At 28.9% G+C, this 16,022-nt stretch overlaps 2 protein-coding genes across 2 annotated transcripts; both read right to left on the bottom strand.

Annotated features, from left to right (window-relative positions):
* Positions 1-3,378: 3,378 nt before the first annotated feature.
* LOC117928263 (cytosolic sulfotransferase 15-like) lies at positions 3,379-5,867 on the bottom strand. The gene is made up of 2 exons (XM_034848175.1): positions 5,854-5,867; positions 3,379-4,656 (listed from the first exon to the last, which is right to left on the bottom strand). The coding sequence occupies exons 1-2, from the start codon at positions 5,865-5,867 to the stop codon at positions 3,543-3,545; spliced, it is 1,128 nt and encodes a 375-aa protein (XP_034704066.1). The 3' UTR covers positions 3,379-3,542.
* An 8,640-nt stretch (positions 5,868-14,507) lies between these two features.
* Positions 14,508-15,502, bottom strand: LOC117928264 (transcription factor MYB123-like). Its single transcript, XM_034848176.1, has 3 exons — positions 15,321-15,502; positions 15,105-15,234; positions 14,508-15,009 (listed from the first exon to the last, which is right to left on the bottom strand). The coding sequence occupies exons 1-3, from the start codon at positions 15,451-15,453 to the stop codon at positions 14,508-14,510; spliced, it is 765 nt and encodes a 254-aa protein (XP_034704067.1). The 5' UTR covers positions 15,454-15,502.
* Between the last annotated feature and the right edge of the window lie 520 nt (positions 15,503-16,022).

Consider the following 16,022-nt stretch of genomic DNA (forward strand, 5'->3'; position numbering starts at 1 on the left):
GAATACGCTTCACCCTCGCTGAAGGGATGTAGGTCTTTAAATAACCCTATATTCAACACTTGAATCCTTCGATAAGAGATTGGGAATGGTGTGGCAAGGTAAGCTTAATCCATAGATGAACCTCTAACCCTAAAAGAGTTATAAAGGGGTGTAAATAGACATAATAGGTATAATGAATCGGTATCTCAAAGTTTTCGAACTCGATTTACGTGAATATCTCAAAAATATTCTTGTTATATTCTAGTAGATTTGGCAAGAACGCTCGAGCGCACTTAACCACCGCTCGAGCGTCGCTTAAGTGCTTGAGTGTTGTTCCCCCGCTGGAGCGGTCTTTGCTGTTTTAAATATTAAATAAAACAATTTTTAATTTTAGAAAAAACATATCAATCTCTTTTAAACCCTTGATCACCTAACTTACTACAAGTCAAACATTTTTAGATATGCTATGACTTTTTTAGTTAGATGAACAACAACCTTGGATCTTCAATGAAGAGGAAGTCACTATATAAAAATATTTCTAAGGCAAAAGATAAAATGAACAAAATTACCAATACACAATAACGACTTATTCCTAACACATGTGATAACTTAAGTGTGAGAAAAGATATTGATGGGCCTTGTAAAGGTAAAGCTTTAAGCAATAACATGTGGTTCAACCAAGACACAAATACAACTAAGGCATTATTATAATTTATTTTCCAAAAAGTTATTTATTTTAATTTATTATTTCAAATTATTTTTAATATTAAGTTATAATGTTAAGAGGCTCTTTTGATATATTTCTTTTTTTTTCTACAATAATATTAATAACTCCTATATCAAATAGAGAAATTTGAAAAAAATAAATTAAGTAGCTACTCATTATACATTTCTAAAATTTAAGTTTTAAATTCAAAACTTTACTCTTAACTATCTTATAGTTTAGTTATTTAAAAAAGAAATTACTAAGGTACAGATTTGGTATCTACCGAAATCTCAATCTCCACCGATGAAAGTATAAAAGAAAAAGAAAAAAAAGGCTATTGTATGAAGGTATATAAAGATAAAACTAAGGTATAAATGAATGAGATTAAGGAACAAAAAAATGAAACTTCAATGTAGTGTGATAATAGATTGATCATACTTTTTTGGTAGGTACCTCTTTGATACAATAACCGAACACTTTGAAAAATCTCAAAATTTATAAGAAAAATTATCAAGTTCTTTAAAAAAATTAAGTATTTTTCCTACAAAATTTATCAAAATTATTGAAATTTTCGAATCAATTTTTGTATTATTTTTAATTCTTTTGAAATTTTCCTTCAAATGTTCTTGATAATTTTTTTTATAAACCCTAAAACTTTTTTTTTTCAATGTTCTTAGGATTTTGGTTGTTTAAGTTGATAAATTTTCATAATTAATTTCAATCATTATTTTTTTATTTATTTAATAATAATGAATACCATTAATTACATTATAATTTATAGATCATGACCATACCCTCTCCTAACAAAAGTTTTTGGTCGTGTGATTATGTACCAATCATGCAATTGCTCTTATCATTTTTCATGTACAATTTTTTATTTTATAGAAATGAGGAATAGAACTTCTCAAATGCGAAATAAGTAAAAGCTAAAGTCATTTAATGGATCAGTGATAAATCTCTCTAATCAAGATATTTGAATTAAGTACTTCAAAGATTTAAAGATTGTCTTCTTAGGCACAAGCAGTGAGAGTTTAAAGATTTCAACAATTTCAGAGGATAGCGTTATCAAGTAAAGGAGTAGTAGGGATTTCAAGACTTCAATAATTTCAGACTAACATGCAATTTCAAATCATGCATATAGGCCTTATCGTCCTGATAGCACTAACCTAGTGCCTGAGCCCAATAGGATATGTGGAAGCATGTGGGGCACTAACCTATTCAATACAACTCCGCTTTCTTTCCCACTCTCTATGTGGGATTACTTTTTTCAAACCTAAATAGAAAAATTACTTATGCAAGGTAGGGTTTCAACTAAAAACCTTGAGATTGAAATCAACAACCTTTACCACTAGGTTAAATGAGAATATAAAATCTTTTATATATTATATTATAAATTAATTAAAATAAAATTTTTTATAAATAAATAAATTTTAATTTTTATTATGTATTTTATATAATAATTTAATATAAAATAAATTTAAATTTATAAATAAAATTATCAACATTTTTAAATGAAAAAAATACTTATATATCTTAATTTCTTTTATATCTTTCGATATATATTAATTTCCTTATTAAAACAACTTCAATAAATGTATTATTATTTTTCTATCATTTTTTGAGTTTTTCCAACGTTTTTATGGTTTTTATTTTTTATTAATTTTTGTCTCATTTATATTTTGTGTTAAAATATCCATCAATATTGTCGATATCCATAAAATTAAGTTATTGATGTATCCGTCAAAACCAATGTTTTAAAAATTGAATCAAATCGGCCAGTCCTACTGCCGACCGGTGACCAAATCGATTCAATCCACCCTAGCAAATTGTTTGGTCATCTAATTGCTTGTGAATCAGCGGTTGAATAAGTGAATCGCCTGAACCAAGTGGCTCTTAATTAACGAACCGAACATTTTGTTTTTTTTTTTTTTAAGCCAAAACGACGTCGTTTTGATGAAACTATATTACTCCATGAGGATCCCATCCATCCCATTTGTCATCAACTCCAATCAGCTTTTAGTCTTTCAAGTCAAAGATTCTTGTATGCCTTTTATACCCCATGATCCTTACATATTTTTGATCCATTTTCGAGTATGGGACCTTTGGGTGTAAAAATTAAGGCTGAACCATTAAGTTATGAAACCTTTTCATTATATTATATTTGCAAATAAAATTATATAACAAATTAATGTTTTTTTTTTCAAATTTTTATTGTATAAAACCCTTTCACATTTATTTTTATAATAATTATACAATGATAATTATAAAATAATATAAATTAATTAATATAATAATTTAAAAATAATAAAAACAAAGACATGCAAATGAAATTAAATTTTATAATTTTTTTCATTTTAGATATATCTTTATATTTAAATATTATATATGTTCTATTTAATAAAATTTAAAATATTAATACATTTATATTTATCTTCATAATTTAATTTGATATGTCAAATATAAAAATGAAATATTATTATAATTTTTAATTATATATAATTTTAATTTCTTACAATTATTTTAAATTTTATATAATATATAAATTATATATTTATGACGTCACCGGTTCGACCACTGATCTGAACAGTGAACCATGAGCCGGTAACTTTTCCGGTTCAATCACTAGTTTGGTTCTTAAAACATTGATCAAAACTGATATTTTCAGATCATGATACACTTTCCAAAGAAATTAATGAATGAAGACAATGAAAACTTTATAATGCAAAAGAGTGAATGCATAGAAAATCAACACTCATGGTTATCTACTGTTACATCAACATAAAAGCCTAAAATACAAGGATGCGTAACACCAAGAAACTTAAAACATTAAATATAAATCTAACTAGCAAAGTAATACTCAATTATCCTCGTTCTTAGTGTTGCAGGACATTTTAAAGGATAAACCAAAGCCACTGAGCTTTTCTTCAAAAGCATTTTCAATTCGCTCTGCCATGGAAGGGGTTACATAATTAACCCAATCTCCCACCTCTCCTTTCCTATAGAAACTGCTATTTTTAAGTCCACTGGTGTGCATTCCATTCATATTCACCTCTAAGTTTTTAAGGCTGTCAAGACTACACAATCTTGATATTTCCTCTATCATCCCTTGTCTCTCTTCCTCCTCAGAGAAAGGAACGCCCAGGAAGTGGGCTAACCTTTTCAATTGACAGATGATGTCCTCTTTCAAATCTTCATATTTCAGAAACAACACCTTCTCTGGTCTCTCCCTACTCATCCTCCAGTACCCCAACACGTGATCCCAGTATGGTCCACATCCTTCAATTCCCTTGCACACCATCTCCAGACCAGCCTCCAGTGAATCTGGCTGCAGGGGTTCAGGGCGATTGTGGTTTACGAAATGCCACAGTGAGATGAATTTGTCTACTGGATTTCGACACATGTACACAATCCGACACTTAGAATCTTTAATGGACGGCGGCAACAGTTCATATGGTAGGTGGGTTGCAAGGAATCTAGGGCGAGGAAGGTCTTGGAGATCGGGATACTCCGATTTCATGTAATAAAGGTCATATTCAAGGAAACGTACCAGTTGATGAGGGCTGCTAGTGAGCAAAGGGCTCTGAGTGAGTGGGGAATCTTTTCGGTTGGCAATGGCAAAGGTGAGGGCCTTCAACCAAGTGGTGCCTGATTTTGCAGAAGTGATGATTAATACATCTTCGTCTTCTGCCTGGAAGTGTTTCTGAAAGAGAATGATGCCATGAAGGGGTATAGCTCGGAACCAAAAGCCTTGATAGAGATAGTAATAGCTTCCATCCCAGGTTTTTTCTCTAGGAAGGGTTGCGAGTAGTTGTTGACACTCATCGCTAAGCTTCTCAAAATCTACTTCTTCAAAAAAGGGATTGCGGAGCTTTCCATTTTCTCCATGAAAATGTGGGTGCAGAGTGAGCAATTGAGTGAAGAACACATGGTTAAATAGCAAGTATAAATGCAGCACATCTGTGTATCTTAAGCTAGTGTAGAGTAAGTGGGAAAATGATTGAGCATGTGACTTTACAATTTTGTCTTTATCTAAGTCAAATTATAATGAGTTCTAGTTCTTTATTTTTATTTTTATGTTTCATTTACACTTCATCTTTATTTAAAAAGAAAAAAAAAAAAAGAAAAAAAAAAACCAAGGCCCTATTAACAATGGTTCTTAAAAATAATTTTTTAAAAATAAAAAATGGTTTTTTTTTTTTTTTAACTTAGAAAATATGTTTGGTAAATTATTGATAGAAAATAAACTATTTTTTTTATAACAAATTTGATGTATTTTAGTTATTTCTTAGGAAATATTTGAGTAATAATTGAAAATATGAAAAATATTTTAATAAGTTTTTACATTGAATACATAGAATAAGCTAATAAAATTATTGTTGTTAAAGAAAAACCAAGGCCCTATTAACAATGGTTCTAAAACCTTTTCCCTCTTTCTTTTTCAAAATTTTCCATCAACTTTTGATAAACAAACCCAATCCCAAAAATTCAATACAAATTTTGAAGCCCCAAATTAGATTCAAATTTTGTAACATGCCACCAATATCCATGTTTTTTGTGGGCCTTATTCCTAAAACTTTGCAAATATTAATTATCGTTTACTTATTCTTCCTATGAGTTGTCCACTTCTTTAACCACTTAATTATAGATCAAAGGTTAATTTCATTCATCTCTTTAAAGGTTTTAATTAAATTCATCTAGTTCCCATAAATTTGAAATTTCATCAAATACTTCTTTTATCATTTTCATTTATTATTCTCACTCATTTACCCTCTTACTCAAAATAAGGAAGATATACGATAAAATTTCAAACTTATAGATGCTAGATGTATTTAATCAAAACCTTAGGGGATGTAAATGAAATTAACTTTTAGATCAACTCATCCTATGTTTTTTACATGAACGGTACAAAATCACTTATGTACAATTGATTAATGGCACAACATTCATAAATAGTGAAATTTCATTTATAACCTTACATGTTCATCACTATACCAAGTCCCTCATTTATTTATAGTAGGTAAATTTTCAATCTGATGCATTCGCTACATTTTCAGATACTTTAAATTATGTTTCCTAATAATTTGCTCTCCATGTGACCATGACTCGAGAGAGTTAAAGTGGTCATGTAACTTCATCATCACCTTGAGAGAATTCAATGTGCCAAGTACCATATTCCAACCATCGTACGTGTCTATAAATACCAACAGCTGGCCATGTGCTATTATTGTCCGAATAGCTTTCGAAGTATTGTACAAATATTTGTACTCGTTGTAGAACTGAAAGCTTATACATTTTGAACTTGATTGCATTTTTTAAAAGTATTCTTCTCCAAAAATAGATGAAATGAAATAAAATAAACAAATAAATCAGTAGATTTTAGCCTTATCAAAGGGTTATAATTGTTTGCTTACATATTATCAGGCCTAAATCCTAGCAGTTTAAGTTTTTATGAAAGTAGATAAAACATAATTAGTTTATATTCCTAAACTTATAAAACCTATTTACTTGAATCATATCACAGTGAGTTTTAGGTCTTTTTTTATAATTACTTTCGAAAAATAATTTTGAAAAACTATTTTTTAATGTTTTATAAAATAAAAGTTTGTTTGAGAAATTAAAATGTTTTTAACTTTATTTTTAATATTTTTACATATTTTAAAAATTATTTTTATATTCAATGCTTTATTTTTAATCATTTTACATGTTTGTATAATTTTTTTTTTAAAAAAAATATCATAAAATAAATTAAAACAACTTAAAATAATTTAAAAATATTATTTAAAAATACTTTATTTTATGTTCTAAAAAACAGAAAATATAAAACAAATTTGAGTATGTTGAGAATGGTTTTTTAGAATAGTTTTTTGTTCTCCAAAACAAAAAAGACAAAAAATATGTTTGATAATAAAAAACTGTTTTATATTTTTTGTTCTTAAGAACATAAAACATGGTTTTTTCAAATAACATTTTTTAGTTGTTTTCTAAATATTTCCACTTGTTTTCTGAAGGTTGTTTTAAGAAATAATGATACAAACATATAGAATGATTAAAAATAAAACACTAGATATAAAAATTATTTTTAAAAATATTAAAAACATTTTAGGTTTCTAAACATTTTTTTTTGTTTTTGTTTTTATAAAAATTAAAGAATAATTTCAAAAATTGTTCTAAAAAACTATTTTTCAAAATTGTTTTTGAAAACAGTTATCAAACAAACTCTAAATATGTGTTTTTGTTTTTTTGGTTTTGGAAAATAGAAAACAATTGTTCTCAAAAATAGTTGTCAAACAGACAGTTAAATTCTAGTGATTTTAAATTACTCAAATAAAGATACAACAGTTATCCTCCTAAAAATGAAAAAGAATGAATTAAGAGATAGAAAACAAGCGAATAAAAAAAAATTTATAGAGACAATTAACCAATTTTTTTTTTTCTCATAAACTATGATATTGCTAGGGCTTATAGAAGAAGGAAATGAATCCAAAAAAGAAAACCAAGAAACTAAAGTGATAAGGAAGCAACTGTGTTGCTGCGAGGTTTGGGGAAGATCCAGATGCAAGGATATGATGATTGAAATTAAGAGAGAAGATAAGGAGGATTGGTTATGCAACCCTACAAAGTGAAGTGCAATGATGATGTAAAACTACAAGAATTGAAGTGTCTAAAGATTAATTAACATTGGTGGGTGAAAGATTATTGATGTTAGTAGGTTTGATATGTTTGATTAGAAATTTAAAATTTTCACTCTTAAATGACTTTTATATTAAGACCGGGTCTGGTATCAATGGACAAAAGTGAACCAATTAGCAACACATTGATAAATAATTAAAATCAATAAATATGAAAATATGAAATTGTGAAAAAAAAAATGAAATTTAAAACAAATTCATGAAGCAACCTATTAAACAAAAAGAAAAAAGAAAGCTGAGGTATTATGGAGGAGAAAAAGAAAAGAAAAATAATGTGGTACGGATTGTCAAATTTCATTCTTTTAGTTTGTTTGAAGTAAATCATGATGAGTTTGAAAATTTTGTAGCAATTGGCGACAAGGTGAGAGAAGGGTTAGAGGGTAGTTAGAGCATGTTGACAATTTTCATTATTGGAGTGTATGTCTGGAGGATTATTTTTCCCACAACACATGCATTTTTAAAGTCAAAAATAAAAGTTTTAAAAAATGTTTTTTTTATGAGATAGTGCATCATTGTATGATTCCCCAAAAATTAAAATTAAAATAATTAAATGGAAGTGTTTCTAAAACCAAACTGATCATTCAAAAAAAATTATAAGAGAAAAATGTATGAATATTTTTAATTTACTTTTTTTTCCTCATTTTGTTTTTCTTTCTTTTTCTTTATTATTATTATTATTATTTAATCCTAGTATTATTATTTGTTGTATTATTGTAGATTATTACTTATTATTCAATACATGTGAATAATATTTACATTAATGTGTATTGCATATGAATATTATTGTTCTACATAAATAATTATTTATCATTAAGAAAATATAAATAATATTTATATTAATATTTAATCTTAAAATTATAAATAATAAAGTGAGTAATAATAATAATAATAATTGAGAAAATAAATGTTATGCTTAAATGAGAAAAACACCTAAGAGGGGGAGTGAATTGGGTTTTTCAAAAACTTTTTTCACATAACAAATACAAGCACAATATAAGCAACAATAAGAAGATAGAGTTAGAGAATTCAAACTCGGATTTTATAGTGGTTCGACACTTCCTTGCCTATGTCCACTCTCCTCGATCTCCTAACCGAGTGAGGGTTCCACTAGCTTGAAGTTTCAACCAGCTTCCAATCTTTTACACTTGGATTCCGGCTTCAATGGGCGCTTACATAATTTCTTCAAGATTCAAACCTCTTGAAAGCTTTAACACTCAAGTTTTACAAGAAAGAAACCCTCAACCTAGCTCAAGGATAGCTCAATTATAAATCAAGGCTAGGATGACTCACAAGGGTGCACTAAAAGATATGCAAGTGAGAATTTAATGCACTAAGAAAGAAATGAGAGAGTTTAAGCCAAGAACAAGTAGATAGACAATTGATTGCAAGTGTTCTCTTTTCAATAAATGAAGTGGAATTCTCAATTTATAGGTTTTTAAGCTCGGGAGCCAAAAACAACAAAAGATAACCTCGATCGATTCTAGCTAGGGGTCGACCGGATCACTAGCCATTGGAGCATTTAATGCTTTAACAGGTTACCATTGCCTCGATTGGACCTCGACCGGGAAGGGATGAACCTCGATCGGGAAGAGGAGGCTACTAGGAGAGAGAGAAGATTTTTGACATCCCTCAACTAGACCTTGACCGGACAAGGGCAACTGGTTGACCGGTTCCCCAATCAGTTGAGCCAGTTGGCCATAGCCTCGACCGGTTGAGCATTTTGGCCCCGAAAACTTATCTTTTTCAATTCCTTTCTTTTCTAACACTTAGGCAAGATCTTTAGGTGAATTAATATGTCAATTTTAAATCATTTTGCCTAAGGTATATTTGAAAAAACTCGGGTTTAATGAAAATGAAAGTTTAAAGGATAAACCGAGTTTTTAAAGATGCATGAAATGGTATGAAAAACTTAAGTGCACCCATACATTCATCTTACATTCGTTTCCTATTATCAAAAGTCTTCCAAAAGTCTCAATATTATATCCATTTTGTCATTTGATGAATTTTCAAGTTTATGCCTAAGATTCTTAACCATTAAACCAATTAGTCACTTAACCATAGTTTGTTATCATCAAAACCTGATTATGAGAACCCTTGGGGTAACAATAATAATAACAACAATAAAATAAAAGAAAATAAAGAAAACAACAAAAAGCAAATACTTAAAATAATAATAGAAAAAAAAACAAAAATAAAAATTTGATATTTTTACAATCAAATAATCAAATATTCAAATATCCTTCAATAATTGAAGTGGAACACATGGATTATAGGTAAAATGTTAATCTTTATATCATTTTATAATCTTGAAGAATTAAATGACGTTTGAAACTACTTAAAATAATAATATGATCTTAATTATCCATTTATTATTGTTTTACAGTTTTTTCATCTTATGAAAAATAAGACATCTAGATTACCTTCTGAAATGCTTAAAAATCATGATCGATTATTTTACTAACTAATTTTCTCGTCTCAAGTTATGAATGAAATTATGAATATGAAAATCATTTTTTTCTCATAGTACAAGAGTTTTTACTTTCCTTTTACATGGAGAAAAAAAACTTTAGGAGAAATGATTTTGTTTCTTCAGAAAAAATAATGTATTCTCTTTGTTTGAGGAGAGAGAGAGATAACGCATTCTCCTTAGAGAGAGAAAGAGAGCTCTCATACAAAGAAATAAAACTTTTTTTTTGTTTTGTAGTATATTTATTAGTGTGATTGTTTCGGTGTAGTTTTCAAACTCTTAGAAAATACTCCTCTTATTTCTCCCATTTATTGCGTTAGGCTGGGTCAGCTCATTGGGCATTCAAACCCAACAGTGTCGCATCCATTTTTGGAACAAAAAAAAAAAACTCTAAACTAAAACTCTTTGATCTCTACGTCCCCCCTTATCTTGCTTGTTTATTGGAGGAACGTTCCCGCATACAGAGGTTTATCCAGAGAAAGTTTTTCATGGAGTGCATCTTAGAAGAGTGTGTGGGTGTTAAATCCTAGAGGTAGTTATCCCTGCTACGGGGAGACGTGATCATGGAGGAGGCAGATCTACTATAGAAATAACAAGAAGGAATGAAAACCTTAGCTCTACTAACTAAAATCAAGTCTTTGACAAGCCTTTACATTACAAGTAGCTGTGGAGGAGAGTGGTATGGCAAGAATCTTCAGTCTTCCTCTCATTCTTTTAGCTGCTTACTGAAAGTTTTATACTCCTATATATCGATGTAGCCTTAATTCTAAGTAAGCAACAATCCCTATTATTGGTTCCGCTAGGAAATTTCAAGATGGATTCTCTGCAAAAATTATATTCTAATCATTCGCGCTAATGGATGATGTAATGGAAGGATAAGCTCTCCTCCATCATACTTGGCATCAATGGTGGGGGGGCATTAGATGAAGTGTAGAACATGATACTGGTCGGGGGCAGTGGATAAAGAAGATAATGAGTTCAACTTTGGGCACCATTTTTGAAGTGTGGGAACAAGAGAATCATTGATGTTGGCAAGCCTACTCGTCTCTAAAATATTGGATAAAATTTTTATCCATCAATTCAAAAGAGCTATAAAGAAGTGTGATTATGTCTCATGCAATTTCTCTTATCATTTTTCATGAACACATTTTTGGAGAAATGAGAGAATAGTGTTAAGAAGCATGATATGCATATTCAGCTCAAAACCTGTAATTTTAAGATTTTAAGAAAATTAGTTGTTGAACATGGTATTAGACCTTGATTTGACAGGAGGTTAGGGGTTCAAGAGGTTCTATTATATATGGATACAAATTTTGTTTGTTTCTCCACATGCGGGTTTGAGGTCGTATATGAGGGAGGATATTAAAGAGTATGATATGTATATTTCGGGATATTAAAGAGTATGATATGTATATTGAGAAAAGTTAAAGCCATTTGATAGATCACAAGTATTTCCAATCAAGATATTTGAATTCAATAATTTGAAAGATAACACTCTACAAGATGCATTTTTTCAAAGGATGTTTACTCCTTTTATTGATATTGATATTTTGTTTGTAAACTTAAAAGTCACACTCCTGAAAAACCAAAATAAAAACAAAAACAACTTGAAAAAAAAAACTAATGCATTGCTAAATAATATTGTTTATTATACATAAGATTGTGAAATAATGCTTAGTTACAAATAAGACTTTCTCAAGTACTCCTGAAAATCAAAGAGGTAAATCCAATTTTTGAAACAGATAAAGGAAAAAAAGTATGTTTTCATACCTGCAATTGAAAATATATATAAAATGGAACCCATGTTTCCATATTTTCATATTTCAAATCATTAAGACTCCAAGTTGACACCTATTGCATGTTAATAGGAAATCAAGCAACAAGTCTAGGAAAAGATCTATGGAATCACTCTCAAGCATGAGCAAGTTATGATAAAGATAATTTGGATTATTAGTTCACTTTCTTATTTTTAGAATAGCTTTCAAGGTATTGTATAAGCATTGGTAGTCACAAACAATATGTAAACAATATAGAGAAAATATAGAAGTGACAAGCTTATATATTTCAAGCTTGATCCAAGGGGGAAAAATGATGCTATGTATTTGTAGATTTTAGCTTCATAAATGGATTATAATGATGTTTTTCTTTCATTTTTTTTCCCTTTTGTATTGTAGTTCTAAATATATCAATTCTAATTATCTAATTATTATGAAATATAGTTTCTTTAAAAGACAAAACAAAGTTTTGTTATTAACATGTATTCCTAATCTTTTGAAATTAATCAACTAACAATAGAGCAATTGTCCTTATAAAAATGAATAGAGAGACAAAATCCCATTGCTATCAATCGTGTTTCTATGGAGAATTTTTCAAAAGGAAAAAGTCAATATATATATTTATTTTTAAATTAGGAGGGTAATTTGGGTTTTTCCAATTTATCCAATTCCATCATATTTATATTTGTACAATCATTTTTATTATTTAGGTTGTGCTTGTATTAAATTTATTAAACCATATCTAATTAATTGATGGGATCAAAGAGAAGGTGAGAAAGTGAGACTCGTAGTGGACTTTATTTAATTAAACATGTTGGTTGAAGTTAAAAGAAAAATATTAAAAAATAAAATGATGGAAAGGAAATAATCATGATAATGGTGAACATAATAAATGCTAACAATAATTGTGGTTTGTTTTATTTTTATTATATTTATTCATTCAATTATTCATTTATCTATAAATTCATTTTAAAAATAAAAGGTAAATAAATGATTTTGACTTCATTTTGGCTTTAAAAAATAAAAGACAATGATTTCATTTTGGCCAAAGGAAAAGAAAATAATTTCTCCCATCAATCACTTTTAAGCATATTTAATTAAATAACAGTCATTATTTTTTATGGTTGATTTATTATATTCATTTTATTAACAATAATAATAATAATCCTATTAATTGTGAATCAATTCAAAATATAAAATATAACTTTCAAAAGATACTGTTTGTTTTTATTACTTATAAATTTTAATATTTATAAATTAAAAATTTAGTACTTAAAATTAAATTCTGTAATTTATATGATATATTAATAACAATATAGTACAATTATAAATTTTTTTATTATAATTATTATTATTTATTTAACATAATATATAAATATTTTAGAAGAGTTTAAACACAATTAAAGACTCAAACAAATAAAATCTAAGTCCCATTATTTAAATTTTGATTTTAAATGTATTAATAAACTATCAACATTTTTGAAGAAAAAAAAAACAATATTTATTAATTATTAGGAAGATTTACCATTTAAAATTTTCACAAAAGCTTTATTAACAAACATGATTGCATGGATCATGATGAGAATATAAGAAGTATATTTATTTATGTATTTAAATATTGTCATGCTTGTAAACTACTAATTTTTGTCTTTTGTTATAACTTTATTAGTTTTACTACAAGGATATTTTCCTATTAATCTAGGAACTTAGCAACCACAACAAATCAATTAGAGTTCTTTAGGATATTTTGGGAATTATTATTGAAAATAATTTGTTATTATTTAGAATTAAAAACAATTTTAAAAACTTTAAAAAACATGATAAACTTTTACATAAAAATAGTTTTTGAATTTTTTTTTTTTTGATAATAGGTTTTTCTTATAATAAATTTATGGTATTTTCAATAGCGCATTCCTTTCTATTTTTAACTTTCAAAAGATGCTATTTATTTTTATTACTTATAACTTTATGAAATATTGCATTTTTTGGATTATTTTATTTAATTTAATCGAGAAGAATATTGAGTTGAAAAGTTATAATTTATTATTGAAAATATGACTTAGGGGTTGATTATGGATATGTGCAATTTTTAGTAAAAATATATTTTAGACTTGTAACATGTTATATTGATGATATATTCTTTACAAAATGTTTCTATAACAAAATGGGTAAAAAGGAAAAAATAAGGACTTACTTGGATTCTAATACTTAATAGAAACAAAATATTAAAAAATAATTAAATAACTTTATATTTAGTACTATTTAGTTATTAAATTCTATTAGAATTAAGTAAAAAAAGAAAAAAAAATACCACCTAAAAGTATACATATCCAGATTTGATTAATATTACTTAGCAATATGTATGTACTAAATGATACAATATTGAGATCCTTTCTTTTTTATAACCTTAGTTTAGTTACGCTGTAGGATCATGAATGATCCAATAAATTTTATATTATTTAAAATTTATTATATATTTATTTTATTCAAGCCATGAAAATATATATATTTTTTATTTTTTATTTTTTTTGTTATTGTGTGTATTTAGAAGTTGTTTTGATTAGGTGCCTTAGATTTTTTATAGAGATCAAGCTTCCCCACTTATAATCTTATATATATAATACTAGATCCATGGAAAATGGGAGGAATGGTAAGTTGCATCTCATACTCTCATACAAAGATATTAAATATATAGATTAGTGCAGGTCCTCCAACACATAGGGAAATGCCCTGGATTTCCCCTATCACACAGAATATCTAGAGCCGCAAGGGGAAAATAAATTGGTTTGAGAGCCATGAAGTTAGGGAATTAATCTCATAATTTCTTCAATTACAAGCAAAGGAAGCTACACTATTAGGTTAGAATCAATCATCTTTTATCCAATCCTTTATCATCTCATCAGAGAACATAAGAAACTGGTCTGAAGAAGGCATGGGTCATTTGTATCACCACTGGTACTCCCTTCTTCCAGGACATTGTCTAGGTTGCATGCCTTCCAAAACTCAGAATCAAAGATATCAGTTGGGGAATGATCTCCAATATCAAAGTTCATAGAGAAATCGGATGAATTTATGTCTGGCACAGCCATGGACATGGCCCCATCCTTAGATTGTGATTCCAAAGATGTTGCTGCATTATTCACCAAATCTTGGTTCATTATGGAGGGTTCTTCTGGCACCACTGTTGTGTCAAGAGTACCAGTCTCCTCTTTGGGGCGCTGTGGAGCGATGAAAACCCCAGTGCACCTAAATGCCTTGGTCCGAATGACTCCAGCTGGTTCATCAACCTTGTTGGATTCCTTGCCCTTTACTTTCTTTCTTAAGTTGGTGTTCCAGTAATTCTTGATTTCATTGTCTGTGCGGCCTGGAAGTCTCTTTGCTATCATGGACCATCTACAAACACCATAAAACAATGCCATAAATACACATTAGTCAAAGTTATCAAATGGAAATGAAGAAGAATAAAAAAATGGCAATGAAAAAAAGACCTGTTGCCTAAGAGCCTATGAAGCCTGATGATGAGATCCTCTTCCGCATGGGATATGTTGCCCCTCTTGATGTCGGGTTTCAGATAGTTCAACCACCGCAGTCTGCAACTCTTTCCACATCTCTTAAGACCTGAAAATATCAAACACTGACCATGAGTTTCGTAATCTAATACATAGACTCCACTACTCAACCCCACAAATCACAAACATAAATACCTGCATTCTTAGGAATGCTCCTCCACCCCCCTTCACCATGAGTTTGGATGTAATCTGTGAGAATGTTGTCTTCCAAAACAGTCCAAGCTCCTCTATTCAACCCCTCCTTAGCACAGCATGGAGCTCTGCCCATTTCTGGATCTCACTCAGTACCTCAATCTCACAAACAGACAGTGGGAGAGAATTACACGGGATCTTGTTTTGCCTGGGGAAAGGGACTGCTGCTTCTGATATATATAGAGAGACACTGTGCTTCACATTTAAATTTAGGGGTCTGACTTTGCTCTCATCACATTTGAAACACACTGATTTTTTTACATGATTAATATTGTTAGGTTTTCAACAGATTCCCAAGAGATTGGACTTCCATTTTCAAAACATTTAAGAATCTAACGTGTCCAAAATTGTCTCGCAGCACGTGACGTAGGTATTGTACAAAGCCATAAAATACTGCCACTGGCTTAGTTGGCTGTTGCTTGATGCGTGTGTTGGGATCGAAGAATCCATATATTATTGTATATACAAGACATTTTTCTGTATATTTATAGTTGTCAAAGTCTCTCATTTCAGAATCTCAGCATTTGATTAATGAGTCTGGACGAATCATGGCTACAGTTCATGCAAATGCTGCAAGGTCTTCAAGGTGCAGTGAAGAAGAAGCATACTCTCACTGTCTCAACACAGAAAATATATTTATCATAC

This window comes from Vitis riparia, chromosome 13 (genome assembly GCF_004353265.1).
Source record: "Vitis riparia cultivar Riparia Gloire de Montpellier isolate 1030 chromosome 13, EGFV_Vit.rip_1.0, whole genome shotgun sequence".
NCBI lineage: Eukaryota > Viridiplantae > Streptophyta > Magnoliopsida > Vitales > Vitaceae > Vitis > Vitis riparia.

Excerpts from the sequence above, each read along its gene's own strand:
- LOC117928264 (XM_034848176.1), bottom strand. The coding sequence starts at position 15,453 with ATGGGCAGAGCTCCATGCTGTGCTAAGGAGGGGTTGAATAGAGGAGCT. Across the intron at positions 15,235-15,320 it reads GAGCATTCCTAAGAATGCAG|GTCTTAAGAGATGTGGAAAG; the intron begins GTATTTATGTTT and ends TGATATTTTCAG. Across the intron at positions 15,010-15,104 it reads CATAGGCTCTTAGGCAACAG|ATGGTCCATGATAGCAAAGA; the intron begins GTCTTTTTTTCA and ends TGGTGTTTGTAG.